We start from the raw sequence: 22605 nt of genomic DNA on the forward strand, positions 1-22605 counted from the left end.
TGGGCAAACCTGACTAATTTTTCTTTCCTCTTTTGTATATTCTTGATTAATTTCCTTCAGATATTTTTAATTTTAAAGACTAAGATCAATAATGCAATTACTTTCAGGCATGTCATATGTAATCCAGCAGCCTTGCTGGACAAACATAAAACTAAAAATACACTCCTGCCACCAGGAGCGATCAGTGATAAAAGTCAGGAGAAAACAGGGTGCAGCATTGCGCTTTGAGATGTTCTACCATAACATGAAGAACTCATTATGGATTTTTTTGGTGCAGTCATATTTAAAGATTACTAAGAAAAAAAATCAAGGAATGGATGTATTTTCCTTTGCAGACAAATACCTGGTACAGCCACTTCCACTGGAATGGAACAGCAATCTTTATGAGAATTGCAATGATCCGTGTGAAGTAAATGTAACACACAATCTGTGGGAAGAAAAAGGAGAAAGCATGTGTGTGAACAACAGCATCATCCTGAGTGAACCTCTTTTTCCAGAAAAATAGCTGAAGCAGTTCCCAGACAACTCATTATGTCAAATTAGCCCTATTATGCTCCTTCGATAAACATGGAAGATATGGGCTGAGGGCTCTGCAGCTTGTTGAACATCCAAATGACTCAGGCTGTTACTAACAAATTCAAGTTACATCAGAAAAATGCTTTAAGTATCAGGATTTTGTAGAACTGAAGAATCAGTACTGTAATTTATTACTCTTAACACTCATAAGAGTCTGAAATGAGACCGCTGGAAATCATTAAGAAGGCTATGCTCTCTTGGGAGGTATGCTCATGGCTCCCACTGACTTAATCAGAATCTACACGCATGCATCTCAAGGCACCATTTGGTCCCATGTTCAGTTTAGCAAGTTTGTAGTACGTTATTCAAGCTCATCAATTCAATTGGCAGCTCAAACTGTCTCCAGAGGAAATCAGTAAGCATTACAAATAGCTGGAGCCAATTTAAAAGATAGAGGGATGCAACTGCTTGGAAAAGAAGGTAAGTTGCTCTGAGGATTGTAACCCAGTTGGCCAAGATGCCAAAGAACAGCACTGCCACAGATCTAGGAGCATCTCTACCCCATTCATCAGCTATGGTAGCTTCAAAGAAGTAATCCACCACAAGGCTTGAATGACTTTGAAGTGCACTGTATGCATGAGCACAAGGTTTGTTTTTTTTTGTTGTTTTGTTTTTGTTTGTTTACTTACCATAACATAGTAATGTCTGAAGAGCTTCAGCTTTGCTAGGTTAATGGCAGCTGTCAAAAGAACAAAAGTTCATCAGAAAATTAATCGAAATGAGAGTTTCTCCTGATGCTTGTCTACAAGGTAAGACTGTGACCAAAACTACGACTTGGGTAATTCCACACTAGAAGTTTTTTCCCCACAGCCTGCTGGGTGCTCTGAGGAATGCTAGTCTGGCTTGAATACATATTGGACAATCCCTAGACTGCGGTGAATGACCTCTTAAAAAGGCAATTCAATGAGATCACCTCTACACTAAGTTTTACATATACACACACAACCTGCAGCATAGAACCTTCCTCTAACGCTTGTATGTTAACTACTCACTGTTGCTTTAGGACTGCCACAAGGGCCATGCTGCTTGACACTACCTCAAAGCTGCTCACATCAGCTGAAGGCAGAGAACATGTCAGGAAGTACTCGATAAAAGACAGATGCTTTCTAGGAGGCAATCCTGCATCCAGGAACCATTGCATCTTGTTAAAATACTCAGCTTCTGTTCAACAGCTAAGCTGTATTCTCCATCACTCACTGCTCAGTCATAATTTACAAGTGGAATGGGGAGACATACTACCCAGTTCGCATGGCAAATGCGTGTTTCAATCACAAACCCTGTGTGCTATGACCCCAGGCTAAGCTGCATTTATTGGACAGATTACATCAGCTCTTGAGGAACACGGCGCATATTCATGTGAATGAGCAGAGGTCAACACCAGATGGAGCAGCTGTCAGCTCTGGTTTAAGAGTCAGGTTTTAGAGGTGCAGCAGGATAACAGATACGGACTCCTGGTGGTTTTGTGACAACAGGAGAGGCAAAGAGTCCAAGATATGTTGACAGCATGCAGAGATGCAATTTAGAGCCAATGAACACATGTTGCCAGTTAGAAAACACTGCCACTCTCTTACTTGTATTCCCTCCAAGCCCTCCTTCTGTTTAAGGGAGATGGAAGTACAACACACGGCACTTCAGTTTACCTGTGCTCCCTCACAGAAAACACCTGCTGCAAAAATCACATCCATAAAACACTGTGTGCATTTGCACATCAGATCTCTCCAAGGTTCACAACAATGCAAAATACAGTGTTATGCATCACAAAGAGAAGGACTAATGACTACAATAAAACGTTTCACTTTGTGGCAAAAACAGTGATACGTTTCTTATGAAAAGGTAACGTCAGATGTACCACTCAAATTGTGTTGTATTTTCCCACTACATAAGTTCCAGTAAACACAGATCATTTTGTTACAGACCTACTTCATTTTATCTAGAAACCAAGTGTCACTTTCCTAAACTTAAAACACTTCCCCTGAAACATTACAGGTAAGCTATGGCCACCCTGAGACACATACAAACCCTCCTCCAGTGGGCACAAGATCACCACAGCACCTGACTACCTGAAAGCATAAGGTGACTTGCAGGTGAATAAAACTCAGCTAAAAGTTGTTCTGATTTAGTACTGCCCAGCGGCATGTCAGTTAAGAGGAAGCATAGCCACAGCTCCAGAGGGAGCAAACCTTAAAAAAGTTTTTTTTTTTTTTACCTTAAAAAGCAAACCTTATTTGGGAAGGAACACCAAATTTGCTTTCATGCAGCTAAAACTCGTTCCATGGCACACTTATCCGAACACCAGACAGGCTGCGATGGCTCTAGGAGAGTGTCCTTGTGGGGGCAATGTTATGGCACAAACTGTATGTCAAGAGCAACACTGGCTCTTGGTTTTGGGAGGATGGTTTCTTGTGGACTGCATATGAAACACTGAACATAGAATAGCACTGACTCTGCAACGTGGGGTTCTGGACTCCAGAACGCAGTGCCCAAGCTGTAGGCTCACATTTGAAGAGTATCTGCAGTCAAGCACAAAGAGCACTTCCCTGTGCAACAGATGCCAAGACTTGCAACTGCTAGAATTAAATCCTTGATAGCTAAATCGGCCCTGAGACATTACCTTGCTCACAAATGCTAGTTTCCCATATTTAAATAGCAAAAACGTATGGATTTTCATAGGTCTAGTCCGCCACCAGATAGCTTAATGTTAGAAGTTTTCCATAATACAGTTAGATAAAAATTAAAACATAAGTATGCAGAACTAACTCACTAAATCATGAAGCAGAGAGGCAGTGTTGTCCTATTTAAAGAATTACATTAAGTGTGACCATGAACATCTTGTGATTCACCACGTATCGGTTTGTACAGAAAGATCTATTTTGAACTCAACGCATCCATCTCCAAGAACTGCTACCAACTGGTGCACTGACAGGCCACGAGAATTCCCAGGCTTTGTAGTTGAAGGAACACCAACTCAACAGCTGTGATTCAAACTGCCAGTCCATCAGTGTTTTAGTCAACAACCGAGTGAGCTGGGGAGTCATTTCTGTTGGATTCATGCAGCGCACAGGAGGAGGAAAGGATAGCGAAGCCAAAGATCTGGCTGCCAACTCAAGCATCACAATGCACTTCTCTCTCAACTGGTAGAGCCCAGCTCAAAATCTCACCTGCCCATCTGATAATCAATACCGAAGAGTCATAGCATTACATCTAGATAACTGGAATGGCTAAGCATGGAAAAGAAGGGTGAGGGGGAAAAAAAAAAAAGAAGACAAGAAACACCAAAAAAAAAAGACTGCAGAGGCACCTTTGGAAGCTGGCTTGCTTGGTTATGACAGCCAGGTGCTCCCCTGTAGTTAACAACTTCAGGAATGCTCCTCTCCACTGTCAGATTCTAGAGTCAGTATTAATGCACAGTTACAAAATTCCACCAGTTTTTCTAAACAGCTCGAAGTTACAGCACACACTCTTCTGAAGAAAGTCCAAAATCATCCTTGCTTGTCATCAGCAGCTTGTGAATTGTTTTTTCACAGGCTGAAGGTGCTTCAAGCGTTAATTCTTGAGTCTTGCTATACTGGACACTTTGAGACTTAGGCTGACCTAGCCTGGCAGCCCAGATACCACCAGCAACACTCCCAAGAGGGTAGGCCAGCAACTGTCACAACTTAAATCACCTGCAGCCCCAGCCTGCAAAACTGTGATAAAACAGCAATCACAGCATGCAGTAAAGGTTAGGTAATTTTATATTTTGAGCATGATAATCATTCAAGGAACAGTGCCTAACTGCAGAGCATAAGAAAAGAGACTCTCTACCAAATGTTTTACAAACTAATTCATACCTGCATTCCACCTCTTTCATAGACTAATGAAGATGAAAGCCATCCTCCAAGATAGACTTATAAATTCTATAACTAGCTTCTTAGTTTCCCCTCTTCATCACCACTTACTTTAACAGCTTATGCCTGCAACAGCCTGATCTGCACTGATCAAAACATAACATGCCACAGAATTTTGGAAATCAATCACTTTTTCATTTTGCTCCCTGTGCTAATTTCAAATGCTGAGGCAGTCTGTAAGATGGAGAAAAAAAGCCAGACAGCGACAGCCCTGCACACTATCAGACAATAGCTTTCTGATGAGTAAATCTGAACTTTTCAGAATATGTATGTAATAACAGAAAAGGACTGCAGATAAGGGCAAAAGGAGCTCAAATTCAGACAATACAGCATGCAAAGACAAACCATAATGTGTCTAGAGCAAGCAAAGTACAGCTAAGAGTATTTCCACAATGCACTGCATACTATACTAACGTGTACATTTGAGATGCGATCTGTGCCATGACCAAACAGTAAACAGAAGTCTTGTATCCCCCCACTCCCCAGCAATGAAGGCAGCATGCAGATTTAGACCTCAAAAAGCAGCTCCAGGAGTAACTCTGAGACATACAGCCCTATAATCTCTATGGCACTCTGCTTAAAAGCATTCCTACACCAGAAAGATGGGGTCAAGCAAACAGATACAGCAACTCTCCGTGTCATGCATTAGAAGGTGGCACTAGTTCATCTCGAATACTCTGAAGCACATTAGCCGTTTGGCACATAAGTCCCCTGTCACAGTCAGAAGAAATTCCAAAGTCCTGGATAAGCAGCGTGTCTCCAACACGTAACTGCTATTTCAACCTTGGATACCTACATCCAGGACGCCTGGAAGCAGTACACTAGAACATAACAGGTCCATTTCATTTCTCAACTTGCATTTCTCAACATTTCCCAGCCCTCCTGTGCTATCCACTGAGGTCTTGACACTTAAATCACTAAGCTTTATCTCAAGGTTTTGAGATGTCCGTGTACTGCCTGGAGCATGTTTACCCTGCACTACCCCCTGCTCCTCGCCGGAGAGCTGCCGAGGTGTCTGAGCACAGGTCTGCACAGCCACCGCCTCCAGCGTCTGCTGAGCTCAGCTGAGCCCAGGGGGCTCTGCACCACGCAGGACCAGGCTCTTTGTTCACAGCATTTGTGGTGCAGAAGCAGGATGATGCCGAACGCAGCAAATGGTTTTTCCTGACATGGGGGCCAAGCATGAAAGCATTCATCATCATTTGCCCAGTGCACGGCACACAGGGGATGTTGCCTGGGAGCTATACGTTGCAATGTATTTCCCCTAGCACTGCTGCCAACTCTGCCATGCTGCAGTGCTTCGGGAAAATAGCTAACCGTTCGTGATCAGACTGCACCGAGCTTCACATCTCTCACCACACGCAGAGGTACAGGCAGAACAAAAGCTGCAGCGGTGTTTCCAGCCCTCCGTTCCTCCCTCAAACAACAGACAACATGACAGGTAAGAGTGGGTTGTGAGACTTCAGAGGTCCAGTGACCAAGAACTGAGTTTCAAGTAAGGAAGCTTACTATATCACGGTTCTCCTCCTTTTTCTCATAATGCCTCTGAACAAGGTAGTGGTAGTTGAGCAGCCCAAACGATTTAGCTTAGTTTGGCTCATTTCCTTAAATCTGCAAGCAAGACATTTGCAATGCAGACCCAGAAGCGGACAGAGAGCAGACTCCCTCTGAAAAATATGGTGACAGATCAGAAGAGCTAAGAACTCGCTTAAATCTGAAGGTGATGATTTTTTTAAAAGAAGCTCCTAAAATCCTATTTTCTACACGCATTTCGGTGCAGGACAAGCCTGTGTAGGTCAGGTATTTTGCTTCAGAGTTAAAGATCACCTTCAAAGGAATAAATAAATAAATAACCAACCAACCAGGCAGCTCAGACCCAGCTGTATCGCTGTGCCATGCCTATCTTTACCAGTGAACCACAACATCTGCGCTTGTGAGGTCATGCTGGTTACAGCTTTAGACCCATTCCTCTAGCTTTGCCACTTTAGGAAATCATTTTTAAACCATCAAGTTTAAATGAACATTAGCTAGTGACTCGAGAGCACTAGCAGTAGTTTTAACAAGCCTTTTATATAATTGTAGCTAGCTAATACAGAGGCCTACAGCGAGCACAGCTATAACAGACTGAATACTCGTAGGCAGGCCAGCTCGCTACTTCATTTCCATTCTAGTCAGACTGCAGTCACGACTGCACTTGACCCAAGGGAGTGCTATCTAATAAACAGGTTGTGAAGTAGCTGGAAGAGGACAAGACAAACAGTCAGGGAACACAAGCAGGATACTGAGCCATAAAGTCCTGGAGTCGTTAGTTCTGATGGACACAAGGAACCAAAAACAGTTTTCCTTAGATTTTCATCACCGGCTAAAAGGTCACCAGAAGACCCAGTGCCAGGAAAAACAGCTATTTCATTTTTAGTATCTAATTCCCCAAGACACCTTGTAAGTTAACAAAGCCTATGCAAGAGGAACAGTGAAAGCAGCCCTTGAGGTAATACTAGACAATAAATCCTAGCAAGCAATAGGCAGGCTGACCAGAACTCTGTCCACACAGGATTAAGACAACCCTAACCACAGGATAGATGGTGCAGCAGCTAAACTGCATATGAAAGGATCCAGAGGCTTTCACCACTTAAGGAGAAAACAGTCTTCACCTGTGGGGAAAAAAAGGGCTGATGAATTCAGAGGGCTATAGGACAGTCCGAGGGGCTACTACGTGTACCAGTGACTAGCTATAAGGATACAAGCAGTGCTTCTCAGATCACCATTTTCTTTTACCTCCTCTTTTACTGTCCATGTGACATAACACATCTTTCAGAATAAAAAGCCGAAAGCAATGCTTGGTTTTACTCAAATCAGGATCCCACCCATCACGGCGTCAGACGGGCAGGTCAGGAGCCTTTATGTTGAACATCCTTGATGTTGTCCACCTTAATTCTGTCCTTCACTCAGTATGTTTTGAAGTTAAACTCCATAGCACCACCTTGTGATAAAAACCACCAAGTGCAAGGTGAGCACAGGCTAATAATCACCTTAGGACATATCCGCATAAACATGCTGATGAGAAAACTACCAATGTTAATTCAAGGTAGATTAATGCTCACTTTTTGCATTGGTTTCTAGGGGTAAATAATATTTTTATCTCTTTTGTCTTACAGTCCCTCCAGAAACAATAGAATTAAAGGATAGGACTGGATTGAATGGATGTTTCAACAAAAGACCTTCTACAAATAAAGCCTTCAAGAAGAGTCAACCCCAAATGACAGAATACTGAAATGGCTGCCTGCTTCCTAGGAAGCCAGCGCTATGTTCCATGTGTGAACCTGCAGCCAAGTGAGGAACTAATCTGGAAGCAGTGAGAGGGCAAGGCAGGAAAAGCAAACACCACAAACGCCGTATTTGGGCTGACTTTCCATCCATCGTCTCACTCACCGCTACAATAAACATAACGTGACTTTACACAAGCAGCCCTTTAAATTGCTGTACAAACATGGACAAGCCAAGAGCTGCGTTACATTCAATGCCAATTTATGTTTTGTCTCCTACTGAGGTTTATTTCCCTTTGTCCAGGCAGGAACAGAATTCTGTAGAAATTAAATAAGGCTCACCATTAGTCAAAACGGACCCCCATTTCCAGAATTCGTTTCTAGATTGCTTCTGAACACCTGAGCCTGAGAACAAGGCAAAGCTGTCAGATGATTTGCTCTAGTTACCATGTCTAGCTTGAACACAGAGCTGTATGTGTATCAGGAAATAAGTCTCATGTATGAGTTCTGACAGTCAAAGCAATGCATGAAAAAGGGCATTTTCCAGAAGTTATTCCTAAAAGTCCACCAAGGAAAAGCAGCAAGGTAACAGTAACATTGTAGACTTATAGCTTTAGTTATGTATTTCAAAATCAACATTACACTGGAAATTTTGGCAATACCTTACGGCGTGTAGCATAGAACAGCAAGAAAATTATGATTACTTGCCTTTCCCATCTGTTGCTGAAGCCTCCTGTAAATGTCTTATTGACCTGAAAATTTAAAAAAGTAGAATAGCTATAATTTTCACACTCCCTTTTCACTGCAGCCCTCTAGAGCTCTTAACAGTTTTGTTAGCTCTCTATGGCCAGGCTATGCCCATATTTAACTGTGCCCTAGCATGTTTGGCACTGCATACATTTCACCCCCATCTCAAGCAGTTAGTTCAAGTATCCGCACCTCCTTGTGATTAAGAAAGCTAAATTGCTAAAACCTGCTTCAGCCTACAGAAAGCTTTGAGGGATGGCGGGAGCAAAGTGAGAAACTGGGGCATTTTCCAGCTTAACGCTTTCCACTTGTACAAGTGAGCTGAGCTACTATTCAGAGTGCTGCCAAGCATTTGGCATCTTACTGCTCTTTTAAGCTCTTCTCATTTAAAGACTTGATTACAGCTTACATGGCGACATAGGCAACTTATGTAACAGAAGCTACCCTGCAGGAATGGAAATTCGAGGGCCAAGTCTTAGTCACCTTGCTCATATGACTCAGCCCACCAGCTGCAGTGAGGCTGTCCAGATGAAAAGGGGCAGGATTTTGTGTCCTAGGCTTCACTGCCAGTTTATGTTGGTACCATGACAATGTAGGAGCACTGGTTGCACGCTATATAAACAGCTACAGGACAGTTCACACAAATGCATCTGTTCTAACAGTTCTGTTACGGAAAGCAAGTTTTGTACTAGCGTATCGCTACACAGCATGCAAATTCTGCACATTATGCAGCTGAAGCTGTGGCTGTAAAAGTTCCCTTTACATAGGAAATCAGAATCTCTCTCCAATGAAGGTTATTATTCCTGTAGTTTTATTTACCCAACCCGAATGCTCTCCACCCAAATGCTCTCAGTGGGGGAAGTGTCAAGTGGGCAGTGCAAATTTCTCGGAAGACATTTCCCTGCCTTGGCAGAAGGCCACTAAGACTGGGTTTGGTCCTTACAGAGGAAAACTGGGAAGCTGAAACCCACCCCAGTGAGCCAAGGTGAAGCTTACTCTCATCTACTGAGCACCGTGTATCCGTTTATACACACACATATGCATCATCAAACAGTTTTTTCCAAAACACTCAGTAGTTGCACACTATAGAGTGAGGACATGTTTATTAGACAGACACATTCCTTCTGCATTTCAGAAAAAACACTAAAGATACTGGAGAAAAACAAGAATATTGTGTTTACTAACCAAGGAGCCAGAAGCTCCTTCATATCCTCTTTTAAATCCAGCTGTTTATCCAATTAAGACTAAAATGAATTTAGAATATAAACGTTCTGACAAACTGGCAAGCAGCAACAATAGCATTTATCTGAATTATCTGTGTTTTGGTTGGGTTTTATATAACCAACATTTTTCCTTGCCAAGTAGAGTGGAAGGAAGGGCAGGGAAATGTTCCCTGTGGGATTATTTCTTCTAAACAGTCAAGTAAATATGCAGCTACTCTGGCTGAAAGAAGCTCTGATCTCAGACAGCACTATTGTTTTAGAATATAGTGGCCTACTTTCCAACCTCAGGCAGTAATGCAAAACCCTATTTTTCAACATACGGGAATCAGCACTCTGCCAAGTTCCAAGCTTCAAAGGCACCTATAGCCTGTTGGCACTGTGCTGGCCATGCTTTTAAAATGCCCCCCACTTTAATTTATCCTTTTAATATATTTCCAAAGCAAGCATCCTCCACAACATTGGACTGAAGTGTTAAAGTTTAATTAAAGTGTTAAAGTGTTAAAGTTTAATTAACAGAAGACTTGACTCCACAAAGGACAGACATTTACTTCTTTGCTTTAGTAGCATCTTAACCTTTAGCAGCCCATAAGCATTAGCTGAGAAGCAGCCCAAGCCATCAGTGCTCAGAAACCATACATCACGCACAGTGACTCACCATACCACTGGAAATAGGATGGCACCACAACACAGCAGGTCTACCAGGAAGAGGATTTCTTTCCACAGCCCATATTCAGTTGTTCCCTCTTCGGTCGACTCTATGATAATGTATGCCACGTTTGCCAGCACCTACAGGACAAAAGGTGCTTAATGGCTTCAGAAGCTTTCCAAAGAGAGATTAGACGTGGGCTGCCAACCCGGTAAAAGCTGTCCCACAGTTGCAGAAAGAGGCTATTCGGTAACATCAATTATTCTTCTGCAGCTCTATGTCAAAAATAACACGTTCAGAAGCATCTTCACAGGATTCACAGAAATAACTGACTGGAATTAAGTTCTGCTGACATTCAGGATGTAGCCCTTTTTGCTACATAATATGCTGAACCTACTGTACCAGTAGAGATAAAAAAAAATGAACAAAATTCCCTTTTATTATTTTTTTACAATACCAAAACAGGAGTCTGCATACACTTAGATAGCAAACAGACTAATCACATTATCCTAAGTCAAGTCAATAATTCAAACTGGTCATTCACAGCATTTTGTACTCCATACCCAAGCTCTACAAGAACCTCAGACACTAAGTATATACTTCTGATTTTGCAGCTGGGCAACAGATTCCATCTTGGAAAGCAGAAAGACTATTCTATCTACAACAGCAAATAGAATTGCTCTCTTCCTTTATTCTTCAGCTGCTCGAGTAGGACATAAGCTCTGATTGCTTTGAACATACTGGGAAAATTTCCCTCAGACGCAATGGGCCTACAAGTCTCAATTTTTCCCTCTCCTTAAACCCATTCAGCAAGCATTTCAGAAGTGACAGCTTTCACTTAATAACTCTGCTGAGTAATTTAGTACTGTTTTGCAGCCCAAGTTTTGTCCCAGAGTGCCTATACCTACATTACAGCTACTTGATGCTTACTGACACTATTCGATAACCATTATCTCATACTTGGTATGAGGAGAAAAATGAGGAAAATTATAGAAATAACTTCTGGCCCTTCCACAGCTTCCAAAACACTCTAAACTCAACTTATATTGTAACCAAGAGACTTATACAAGAAGTAACTGTGATATTCTGTGTAGCATTCACAGTCCGCTACAGTTTCCACAAGCTGCTCTCTCACAATACAGTAAGTATTGACACAGTTCAGTCCTCACCTGAAGCGGGATGACAATCATGAATATTTTTTTGTCTTTATCTGAAAGGATGTGTTTAATGAAAGCCCAGCCAGTTCCAATGAGAGCAATAGTGATGAACAGAAGAGCACCTTTCAGTCTGAAAGAGAAGCAGATAGGGCAAGGAGATTATTTTGTACTTCTGCCTGCGTCCTCTCTCCTACAGACAGTAAAGCCACAAACCCAAATAAATGCCTTGCTTTTTGTAAGTCTGGCAAATGCTTATCCTACAAGAGTGAAGCAGATGTATTTGCTTACAACTGTGCACCACACAGCAACATTACCCTTCATTCACAACTGTCAATATAAGCAATCTTTTCCTGGGGGAGTCATCCATTTACCATCATGAACAGGAGAAAACACTGGCAGCTGCACCCTCTTACTATTCACACCAAGAGCAAATTAGATACTTGAATATTACTATGAATAAAGAATAGCAAAGCATTTCTCCTTTTACTCCTTTACCCACAAAGTACCAATTCTCTGCAGCTGCCCTCTGCAAGTAGAGCTTTCCCCTTTACACAGGGCTGACTGTTGTCTTGTCACTCAGACAGTAGTACAAAAGGATCAGCAATTTCCCTGTTTTCTTTGGAGGAAGGGGGATGGCCACACCACAAATTCAGTTTCATTGTTTGAATCTACCAAATCAATCTTCTGATATACTTACAGGTGAGTGATGTAATAGACAACAGCCCAGCCTTCAATAGGAAATCCCTGAGAAGAAATGTAGTGATAGTCGATCTGGAAGCAGAAAATACAGTATGTTGCTTTATAATCCTCTCATCAGCACCCCACCCATGGCTATAAAATAGGTCTGCTCTCGCAGCCATTTCAAGTTTCATTCTCCATCAGCATGTACAAACTCATCCCTTCCACAGTTTAGAGGATGCTTCCTCCCAACACATTCTAGTTTTGTTTATTACCAATCAGGTCATCTCCATTTGCTATATTTCCTAAGCATTAGTGAATCATTTTATACAATCTACATCCTTCCTACATAGCCTCTACACTTAATTACAGTTAAACAATTGCATATATAGCTTATTAATTCATTGCTCAAGTTCAGTTGCATTAGGGAACTAGAGGCTCCCTAGTTTTACTTTCATTTGGAAACAAGATTCAAACCAGTAGACTCCAAAATTTTTGTAGGTATTATCCTTGTATGACCTTGATGGCGGAGATCATGACTGGCACTAATATTGGAAGATTAAATGTTTGTCATTATCTTTGTTAATGATATCTTTCAGCGGAAAGGCAAAGTCAATGCAATTCAACAGAGACATTATGTACTGAATGTGTTAAAGCTTGTAGTGTTAGGTCTGTCGTGGTATGCCATACTACGTCAGCTGAAGAAGCAGCCCTCAATTTTACAGACATCAATCAAGGCCAACCATTCATTAACATTTACTGTTAAGACATGTAGCTGGAGCTGTACCATTACTCGAGCTTCCAAGCCAGCCTCAGATGGCTGAAGCATTAGAATTCATGGAACTCATTCAAGCCTCCCATGTATGCTTGCTGCTTCCCCTTTTCAGGCCACGATCTCAATTGTATTTGAAGTCACAATGTGCTGATGAAAATTGAATCGCTTCCACCACACAGCTGTGGTTCAGTATCAACACTCCAATACGAAAGACATTTCTCTCCCCCTTCCCTTCTCTTTCCCACCCCCCTTGATGCAAATTCCTCTAACATCATGCCCTGAATTCCACATTTCTAATTCCCAGCTGAACAGCTTAGCGAATAAGTTATACATACTGCATGGAAGACCAAGGACAGAGATTTTGTGAAAGGGAGGGCTGCCATTAGCCAGTGAATCTTAAAGACATCATTTCTGTGAAGAAAAAGAACTGTCAGTTAAAGGCCAGCAGTAAAAAATCTGTTTCTGCAAGGATATTTTCTTTATCCTAAGTGTCAAAGTAACTCCCAGGAGGAGCTGACTGTTAGCGTAGAGGGACTCTTTTTAATGCTGCAGTCGGAACTTCTGCAGCATCCTGAATAACATTTTAACTACATGTTCTACTATTACTTTTTAATTAGTTAAAAACGGTAGTTCATAGTTATGATCTATACGTACCAGATGTATGTTAGAAAATTACTGAATACGATTCCAATGGTATCACAACTGCCACCCCACCCCTCAAAGTCACTAAACCACACCACCAAATGAACTTCAGATCACCAAATAATCAGATCACCAAGTGAACTTCAGACTACCAGATCATCAGATCACCTATTGAACTTCAGACTACCAAATCATCACATCACCTACCGAACTTCAAATCAAGTCCGAGGGTCCAAGCTGCTCCTAGCTTCTGATGTTATGTTTTAACGAGTAAGAAGCACAGCCCATGGCGAGGAATTCCTACCACTTTGTCTATAATCGAAGTGTTTATGGCTCCCCTCTGCCATTCCCCATAAGAAAACGATTATTAAAGATTTCTTGTTATGTAATGTTACTTTCAAATAGTATTCTCTGTTGTCCACTACAGGAATTTCCTGTGTAAGTTTTGCCACAATATATTAAAATACGCATACTCCACGCATAACCTCCTAACATAAGACTTGATAACTTTTGAACAATGGTCTCCTACAACAACACTGATTAACTGTTGCATCTAGAAGCAGTATTAGGTACAAAGCATTGAGCAAGATTCAGAATTTTAAGTGATTAAATCTGAATTGGGTATAATAAGAGGAGGAAGAAAATTAAACAAGGTAGGTCCGTACTTGTCACTGATGCAGCATCAGTTTGCCTACCTGCGTTTACGAAGTACGTGGATCCACACAGTCCCAGACAGGAAAAAGAAGAGTGCCATGGAAATGTAAAGTTTTGGCAGTGGAATCTCACCCGCTGAGAGGTAGCTTTCAGGATTCTTTTCCGTAATTTCTATCTGAATATTAAAGGTGTGTTATGCGTACAATTGAAAACAGATTTGGCTAAAGCACTGTGAACTTTAATTGTTAACTCAAACAGATACACTCGTCTAAAATTAGCCTTTCTGAAGTAGTAATTTATGAAACAAAAAAAATATAATCAGCTCTTTATCCTCAAGCATCTCAAGATATTTTTCAGTATTTTTCAAATTGCACCTGTAATTTCCCTGAAAAGCAGAAAAGGTCAGGCATTCCCTTCTGGTGCTTCAGTTATGCAACATAATTCAGAAAGAAAGAAATTTTCCCACAGAACAGTTGCTCTATACACCAAATTTCACATTTGATTCAGTAACAGTATCTACACAACCTTGTGTGAACAAGCAGGGTTTTAGCACAGTCCTGATTTCAGGTGAGCAGAGAGTCACACCTAGCTGCAAGAACTCTTAGGTTTACTACAGTGGATTTCTTCACGTGTCAAGAGAAAAGAAGTACTCTGCTGCAAGGCTATTACCTTGTGACTGAAAAAACAGCAGCTTTAACATCTTATTTACATCCCAAAAAGGCTTGCTTATGTGTGCTAGGACTTCCTTAAAATAATGTACCAAGACTAATTTGCAGCACTGAAAATATTGTGCATCTCTGGATACAACTATGTAGGCTAGTTATCCAGGTTTTCTTCTCTTTCCAACTTCTTCAGGGGCTCAAAGCAACAAATTGCAATTAAAAGACTTGGCCTTCTAAACATACAACATTAGAAGGAGATTTAAAGCAGCTTAGTCCAAGTGAAATTAGGGCTACTAAGGTCTATCACCTACACATTCCCTTGCTGTAGCATTAGCACAGCCACGTTAACGAGCAGTTCAGGGGCCTGACCCGAGAGTTACCTTAGTCAATGAGAGGATTCATTACAAAATAGGTTATATTAAATTCATTACAGCAGCATGGAAGGCAGTATAAGCACAAGAAAGGGAAAAAATGGAAAGCCCACACTGTTCTAATAATCTCTGGCTCAAGACCACATAGAATTGAACCCTTGAATGATAAAAGAGATAGAATATGTGCTATGAAATGTTACCCTTAAGGGTGTTCACCTAACACTGTAAAAATGCATCCTGATTTAGGCCATTAAAAGCGAAAAACAATGAATTCACAAATACCAACAATTCAGATTGCATCAACAGCCTTAATATCTGTAACTGTTTAGAGAAAAAAAAATGTGATTTTTGAGAGTAGCAAAACATGAACAGCTGTTTTAGCTCTCATCTCATTACAGCATCTAGTCACAACTGTGTACACTGAACCAATCCCACATGCAGTCTTCGGATTTCCAAACATTTCTCTAAAAGTAGTATTTTAATTCTTCTTACTGTAGTTGCTGCCTTCAGAAACGCCACTACAGAGATTAAACGCACAGCTCTGAATCACTTCCCATCCCAGACACACACTCACATACCGCATGTGCTTGGTATACAAGCTAGACTAAAACACACAGCTTTCAATTCTAAGTGAATGAGTTAATTATACTTTAGAAGCTATACTCACATCAAGACTAAATAGCTGCTGATTATTGTTAGGCTGCCCCTTTTCACCAACGCATTTATGGAAATACAGGCTGTAGAGACCTTCTTGGTTATCAGAGCTGATGTTAAAAAAAAACTGAAAACAAAGAATAGGAAAGTCAGCATTGTTCTCATTCACAACAGGGTTGCATTGTTAAGAAGCCATCTCTACTGGGGCCAGAAAAGTCATTTTGGTTCAGTTGGTTCTTTTCTGCCAACATACTGTTCTGAGGATACCTGCGTATCTGCACGTTTCAACAGTATTCCAGATACAGAATCACTATTGCTGTGCACTCTGGAAACCCAGGACATTTGGACATCAGTGTTTAAGTCAGTTCAACACAAAAAATAACAGGAAGTATCCTCTATTTAACATGGTGAAGCACAGAATTTTGATCATGCTTGCCCTAATGCATAAGAAGCTGTTCTGCTCCCACCACAACCACACAAATTTTCACAGCTATGCAAATTTGCTCTGTTTCACATTACGATCTAAAATACACTTGTTTTATAGTAACCAACAACGACAAATGAATCAGTGTACCGAAACAAAGCATTAATCTGGTTTCATGCAGAGCAGCTGTCCCTTAAGTGAATCATCAGACAGGTCACAGCTATTTGTTGTTAGAAATCTGCATGCACTAGCCAAATCCCAGTAAATGCTAAGGCTTTAACAGACCAAATACTTGGATATGCCAAGGCTCACTGACTATCGTATTTAGTTGAACTGCAAAGAGTTTAAAATCAGTCCCCACACTTTATGAATGATGAGCTTTCTGGCATTTATTTCAAGAAGAGTCCATCTCAAACTTACAAAGCTACTGAAGAGGCTCTGTACCAAGGGAACAGGCACTACAATAAGGAGCAGCAGACTTTTCACAAAGTAGTACGTCAAAGGAACCGTCTGTACACATTAAGACTAGACAATGGCAGAAGCCCTACCTGAAACGAGAAAGTTCCTCCGTCGTTGCGAACACGATGCTCTTGTTCTATTATGCTCTGGGAAAAGGAAAATAGACACAAATTTCTAGGCAGGTACCTACTACATCTGGTTACGTCATCCAGACAATCAGAACTGCCTCCTGTACATTTACAGTGGAAGCTGAGAGCAACAGAATACTCCTTTCAACTTTCTGGCCATACTTATATTGTAATGTTTTGCTATTTTTTTTCTGAATGAGAACAGCAGATTCTTACCTGAGAGGTTGTTGTACTTCGTTCAGACTTCTTATCTAGAGATAAAAGTATTAATGGTACGTTTAGAGTGTTTGCATTTAGACAGCCTCATAAACTACCACCTTTTACACATTGCCAATACCTTACTCAAATATTCCTACACTCACCTGCGTGGCAGTTTCCACGATGATCATCAGAGATTCTTCCCCAACCCCTCCTTACTTTCCCAGGACTCTTCCCTCCACTACCATTCATTCTGGATGCATCCTTAAATGTTAAGGCAGGCTTCCCTACTCCTACACCTTCCCCAAAACCCTGCCCAAACTTTCCACCCCCTCCAGCTACAGGGATGCAGGAGGCAGACAGCATATACTGGATTCAGGCTACAGCTTTGTTTCATACACTCTACAACTACATGACTTTAATGTTACCACTGATTAGCCTCAATGTACACATTAGGCCTGACAAACGTAGAAAAAACCTAACTTGTTTGGGGGAAGGAAAAGATTCTCAGCTCCTTACTAGGCAAGGTCACAATTTAAAAAAAAAGCGACCTGCCAAGTAAAGATCTGTTCTGAACTGGAGAAATTTAAACTGGCAGGAGACTTCCACAGAGCAGCATGTGAAGTTCACTGTTTCACTCCACTCACTTCAACAGACCCTCTATGAAGCTTTCCAGACATACAGTCCTTCCATCCTACCAGAAAGTAAAAGTTTAAGACTTAAGCTTTGCTTTTGGCTTCCATGTGTCAGCACACTGTCAATGTTCACACAACACTACTGCAAGAAAAGCAAAGCTAGAGCTGTCAGACAAATTATCTTCAGTGCCATCCAGCTTTAGCTCTTGACTTATTAAAACAGCTGTGCAAAATAAAGACAGCATACTCCATTTTCACCTATATCAAAGATCGTGAACACGACACAACAAGACAGACTCCAACTACTTCAGATCAGACTGCTGCATTTAGGAACTCTTCCGGGAAGAGATAACATGAACTGTTTAGAGCTAATTCCGTAAGGGCAGAGATTGTCAAGTTGTTTCATATGGTCTGGAAGCCAGACAAAGACGTATCCCTGCAAGAAAGATTACCGGTATAGCTGCCTTTGCATCCCCGTAACTCCTAAGTGACAGACTAAATTTTAACCTCTCAGATAAGGAAGGTCATCATCTCATAAAAATAAGGTCTGGAAAGGACATTTGGACGTTTCTAATCCAGCTTTTGAATCAAAGCAGCCCTACTGTCAGTAATGGACCACACTGGACACAAGTGTTTAAAATCTTTAAATACAGCGGTTCTACAAATGACATTTATAATCTGCTGCAATACTGTAATACCCACCTAGGAAAGTGGGTATTGGCCTACCCCAACATTCAGAGTCACCCAAGACTTGATAATGGGAGCAACAGCCACAAGTTGCACTATGTGCCAATACATTGTGTGCCACTACTGAAAATACCTTCTAACCCCCCCTCAGTTTGAAGTAGGTGGCTATCAAATTCCCCTTTAGGCTTCTTTTTGCCAGATAAAAGACAATCAGATACTGTCAAATTCTAGCACAAGGGGATCCTGGAATGTGACCACAACACACTGCTGGATGCACATCAACCAGAAACTAGCAGTGACAGCACACATAGGTCAGGTTGAGCAGACTTACCTTTGCTGTCTGTATTTTGTTCAGTCTCCTCCAGACTTTTACCGGAAACAGCATTTTGTTCTGACGTTTTTGTTGGCTTGGTAATCGTGGCAGTAGCATTTTCCTCAGACACGAATGAAATTTTAGGTAACAGAGAAGAAGCTTCTGCAGAGAACCGTACTTTCACGCTAAATAAAATTTTTATACAAAAGAAAAGCCAATCAACATTCTTAAAGAGGCTTTCATAGTCTACACATGACCAGTAAAAGACAATCACCTTATTAAAATACAAGAAAAACCTACACCAAAAAAACAAATCACATCCCCTCACCCCTTCAACATACAAAAAGAATTCTTGAACCACTTTATACCTCAAAATTTCTTTCACTCCCAATTTTCACGTAACCCACTGAGAATACAGCTACACGCACTGCAGCTTTCCAAGCCCTTCAAGAAGTATCAAATGTTACATTGGCTTCAACTATCAAAGTAACCTAAGAATGCAAAGTACACTATTTACTCACACTTCATTTGTGAAGTCCAGAAGTAAGATTACAATAGACACATCTTGCTCTGGTTTCTTTCTCAGAATACAGTAATCCAATTCTTCATCCTGGAAAGGAAAGCAAAAACATTTTTGAAGCATCCTCCTGTTTATAAGAACTGGGTATGTTCTCCCCCATGTACAGGCTACTATTTTTAGGCCAGCATCCACATCTCTTACCAGGTAAGTGGAGAACCCATCGTTCCTTGTTCGATCCAAACTGAACCCCACCTATGAGACAATTAAGAAGAATCTGTCAAATTACAACAGCTCAGCCCCCCAGGATGGGAAGCCAAGCCACCATGGAATGAGTCAAAAATACTGCTCTCAAATTAAGCTATGTTTAAGGCAGAATTTTTCGCATTACCTATTTAGACAGAAAATCATTCAAATATAATAGACTTGCTGCTTCATCCATACCTACTAAGAATTCAATATATACTGACTCGAACTCCAAGGAGAGTGCCTTCTGGCACTGATCCCTTTCAACTTGTTACAGTACTTTTCCAGATACTTTTGCTGAGGAAAAGATTTAATACTTTTCGTAATAAAGTAGAAGTATGCAGTAAAGTCAGAACACATCTGTTTTCTACCCAGGTATTTCAATATCTCTACTGAAATCACTAATATAATGTACTATGTACCATGTACTGTGAAAGTTCTCTAAAAACCTGGATATGGTCACTGTACTGAGGATCTACTGACAATATGATTACGAGGCGTATTCGAATGTAACAGGACAACAATATGAAAAGTCTCACTTCAGAGGACTGTTTAGGAAACCCCTGTTCAATAGAGAATCGATACATACACACAGTATGTACTTTAGGATGTACGGGAATGGCACAAAGCTGCACTGTGGGATGTTCAGACTGGACATCAGAAAAACTTCCTTTGCCATGAGGATGGTCAAACACTAGAACAGGCTTCCTAGAGAGGTGGTTGATGCCCCATGCCTGTCAATGCTCAAAGGGCGTTTGGATAATGCCCTTAACAATATGCTTTAACTTTTGATTTGCCCTGAAATGGTCAGGCAGTTGGACCTCGTGGTCTTTGTAGGTCCCTTCCTACTGAGCTATTCTGTACATAAAATACATACATGGACACACACAGGTTCAGCAGAGGAGATGATGAGTTAAAATTTGACCTTAAAGCAGAATGGATAGCACTTGAGGCTAAGTCCATAATGTATGTATCCTCACAGGTTGCTCGCAATGGGGAGCAAAGCAAAGAGCACCACCAGTTACAGTCTGACACTTCACACAAGTTCAAACATCCAGTGCAGGGGCAACTTGACACAAACCTTAACGCAGTGATTGGACTCAAAGTGACTTACCTCTGAGCCCTTATCAGCACTCATGGGTGGCTTCAACGAAAGGTTGCTGACATTGACTTTCATGAAACCATCCTTGAAGAAGCCAAAGGTATTCAGGTGCACTTTCTGCCTCACATCATCCTACAAGAAAGAAAAGATAAGTTTACAAACCCCATAAACAGGTCCTGGTTTTGGCTGGGTTAAACCACAACACGCAGCCACCTGCCCGAGCAATTACAGAGGAAGTAGGGTGACCGAGATTGACACTTAAATATTCATGCAAAACATCTGTCTGATCACACCAAGAGCAAATCTCTTCAGGATACCTTCAGATACAACCAACCAACTCTTCCAACAACTTAGACTTGAACTTTAAACAAATGTGTCATTGCTAATTATTTGACTCTACTCCTGCGAACGTTGCAGGAAAAAAGTCTGGAGGAAATTAAATTGCTGGCATCACCGATTAAACAAAATATTGCTACCAAAAAAGAAAAGACTGGAGATGAATGAAGAAAACTCTTGTTTGAACCCTAGCCACTGTCGTTGCAACAGACTGAAGAGGAATTAGTTGACTGTAACACTCTTACCTAACTGAGAGCTGGGTTTGGGCCATGTGTTTAGCAAGTATCACACCACGTTATCGTCCTATCAGATCTTCTGTGTTAGGCAGGGTCACCACTTGGCAGTCAAACACCTAACACACTGGAAAGCTATCTGCACGGCGCAGATGAGAAAATTTCATATGTAGCCTCGTTCTTCCAACTGATTTTTAGTAAGGTCCTGGTAAAACTCGAGGCCTTGAGTCTTACAAGTAGGGTAAGCACTGAATATAGATAGGTGGGGTCCAACAGAACTCCTAGGGTTAGTTTTTCTAACAGAAGTCCCAATCTCTAATCCCCTCCTCTGCCCACAGACTTACTTGCAGAATAATTTGCCTCCTCTCAGACTGGGAAGGAAACTAGAAATTCATACCTGCTCATGCCTTGCTCAGCTGATAAAAGTTCAAGTACACTTGGCTTTTTCTTTTTTCTTTTTTTTTTTTTTTTCGGAGATCATGAAGCACCTAACCTGAGAAGCAGTAAAAATCACACGCAGCTGCCACATCAGACAAGGCAAGGTCACCTTCCTGGTACTTTGCATTCAGAAATCAATAAGTAGGTATAGAATCACAGAATGGGTTGGGTTGGAAGGGACCTTAAAGATCATCCAATTCCAACCCCCTACCATGGGCAGGGACACCTCCACCAGATCAGGTTGCTCAAAGCCCCATCCAGCCCGATACATAACTGGACCCTCAGTCCTACGGGATCATAAACTGGAAGAAAAATAAGAACAGAGCAACAAAAATTAAAAAGCAAATTTAAAACCTAGTTTAAAGCACTTTTACAAGTGATCACTAAAAATAAGTTATTTCCTCCTCCTGCTACCTCTAGAAAAAGAAAATCAGATTTCAGAATACTTGAAGCAGAGAAGTCAACTGCTAAAGGCAATCAGACTCTTCTGGACAAGGCAGTGGAAGACTGAGCTGCAAATTGCACAAGTGAAATTAAGTTGTCTCTTTCCCTTGATCACCAGTGTTAGTTCTGATATCTGCATAAAACATTCCTTACACAAATGTCACTGTAAGAGCAGGACACAAAGCCTGGCACAGCTAACCTGTAATCCAGCTGTACTAAGAGATCACCCTAATGGAATCAAGCTAACCTGACAAATAACCAGATGGTTCCCTTAATGCTCAGAAGAGGGAAAAAAAAAGTTAGTGACACAGCTTACAGCAGATGCTTTGTTTAACCGAATATTAAAGCAGTGCCATCTTTGCATTCTAGGCACTTACATGCTTGAAACAAGAGTCCACCTGGGTCATTTAACAATGCTTTCCGTGTAATTTCTCAGTCAGAATAGAGGATTAATACCAGCTTTTTAGATATATACACCTGGTGTGGTATTAACCGCTTCTGGACAGAATC

At 41.2% G+C, this 22605-nt stretch overlaps 1 protein-coding gene across 3 annotated transcripts in view; it reads right to left on the minus strand.

Annotated features, from left to right (window-relative positions):
* The window catches only part of GPR107 (G protein-coupled receptor 107), a gene marked incomplete at its 3' end in the record, with an annotated part of 38228 nt that overhangs the window by 12820 nt on the left and 2803 nt on the right, over positions 1 to 22605 (minus strand). For 2 of the 3 annotated variants that reach the window (XM_080562335.1, XM_080562336.1), the window contains exons 2-16: positions 20657 to 20776; positions 19501 to 19551; positions 19301 to 19389; positions 18798 to 18964; positions 17163 to 17197; positions 16908 to 16964; positions 15949 to 16062; positions 14290 to 14423; positions 13288 to 13363; positions 12197 to 12270; positions 11512 to 11629; positions 10352 to 10482; positions 8435 to 8478; positions 1206 to 1255; positions 344 to 427 (exon numbers count right to left, since the gene is read on the minus strand). In XM_080562335.1, coding sequence (XP_080418461.1) covers positions 344 to 427; positions 1206 to 1255; positions 8435 to 8478; positions 10352 to 10482; positions 11512 to 11629; positions 12197 to 12270; positions 13288 to 13363; positions 14290 to 14423; positions 15949 to 16062; positions 16908 to 16964; positions 17163 to 17197; positions 18798 to 18964; positions 19301 to 19389; positions 19501 to 19551; positions 20657 to 20776 — 1344 coding nt within the window. Of the gene's footprint in view, positions 1 to 343; positions 428 to 1205; positions 1256 to 8068; positions 8132 to 8434; positions 8479 to 10351; positions 10483 to 11511; positions 11630 to 12196; positions 12271 to 13287; positions 13364 to 14289; positions 14424 to 15948; positions 16063 to 16907; positions 16965 to 17162; positions 17198 to 18797; positions 18965 to 19300; positions 19390 to 19500; positions 19552 to 20656; positions 20777 to 22605 lie in introns of all 3 variants that reach the window. The other variant, XM_080562334.1, reaches the window with a different exon arrangement.

The sequence above is a fragment of the Anser brachyrhynchus genome (assembly GCF_964034855.1).
Source record: "Anser brachyrhynchus genome assembly, chromosome: 19".
Lineage (NCBI taxonomy): Eukaryota > Metazoa > Chordata > Aves > Anseriformes > Anatidae > Anser > Anser brachyrhynchus.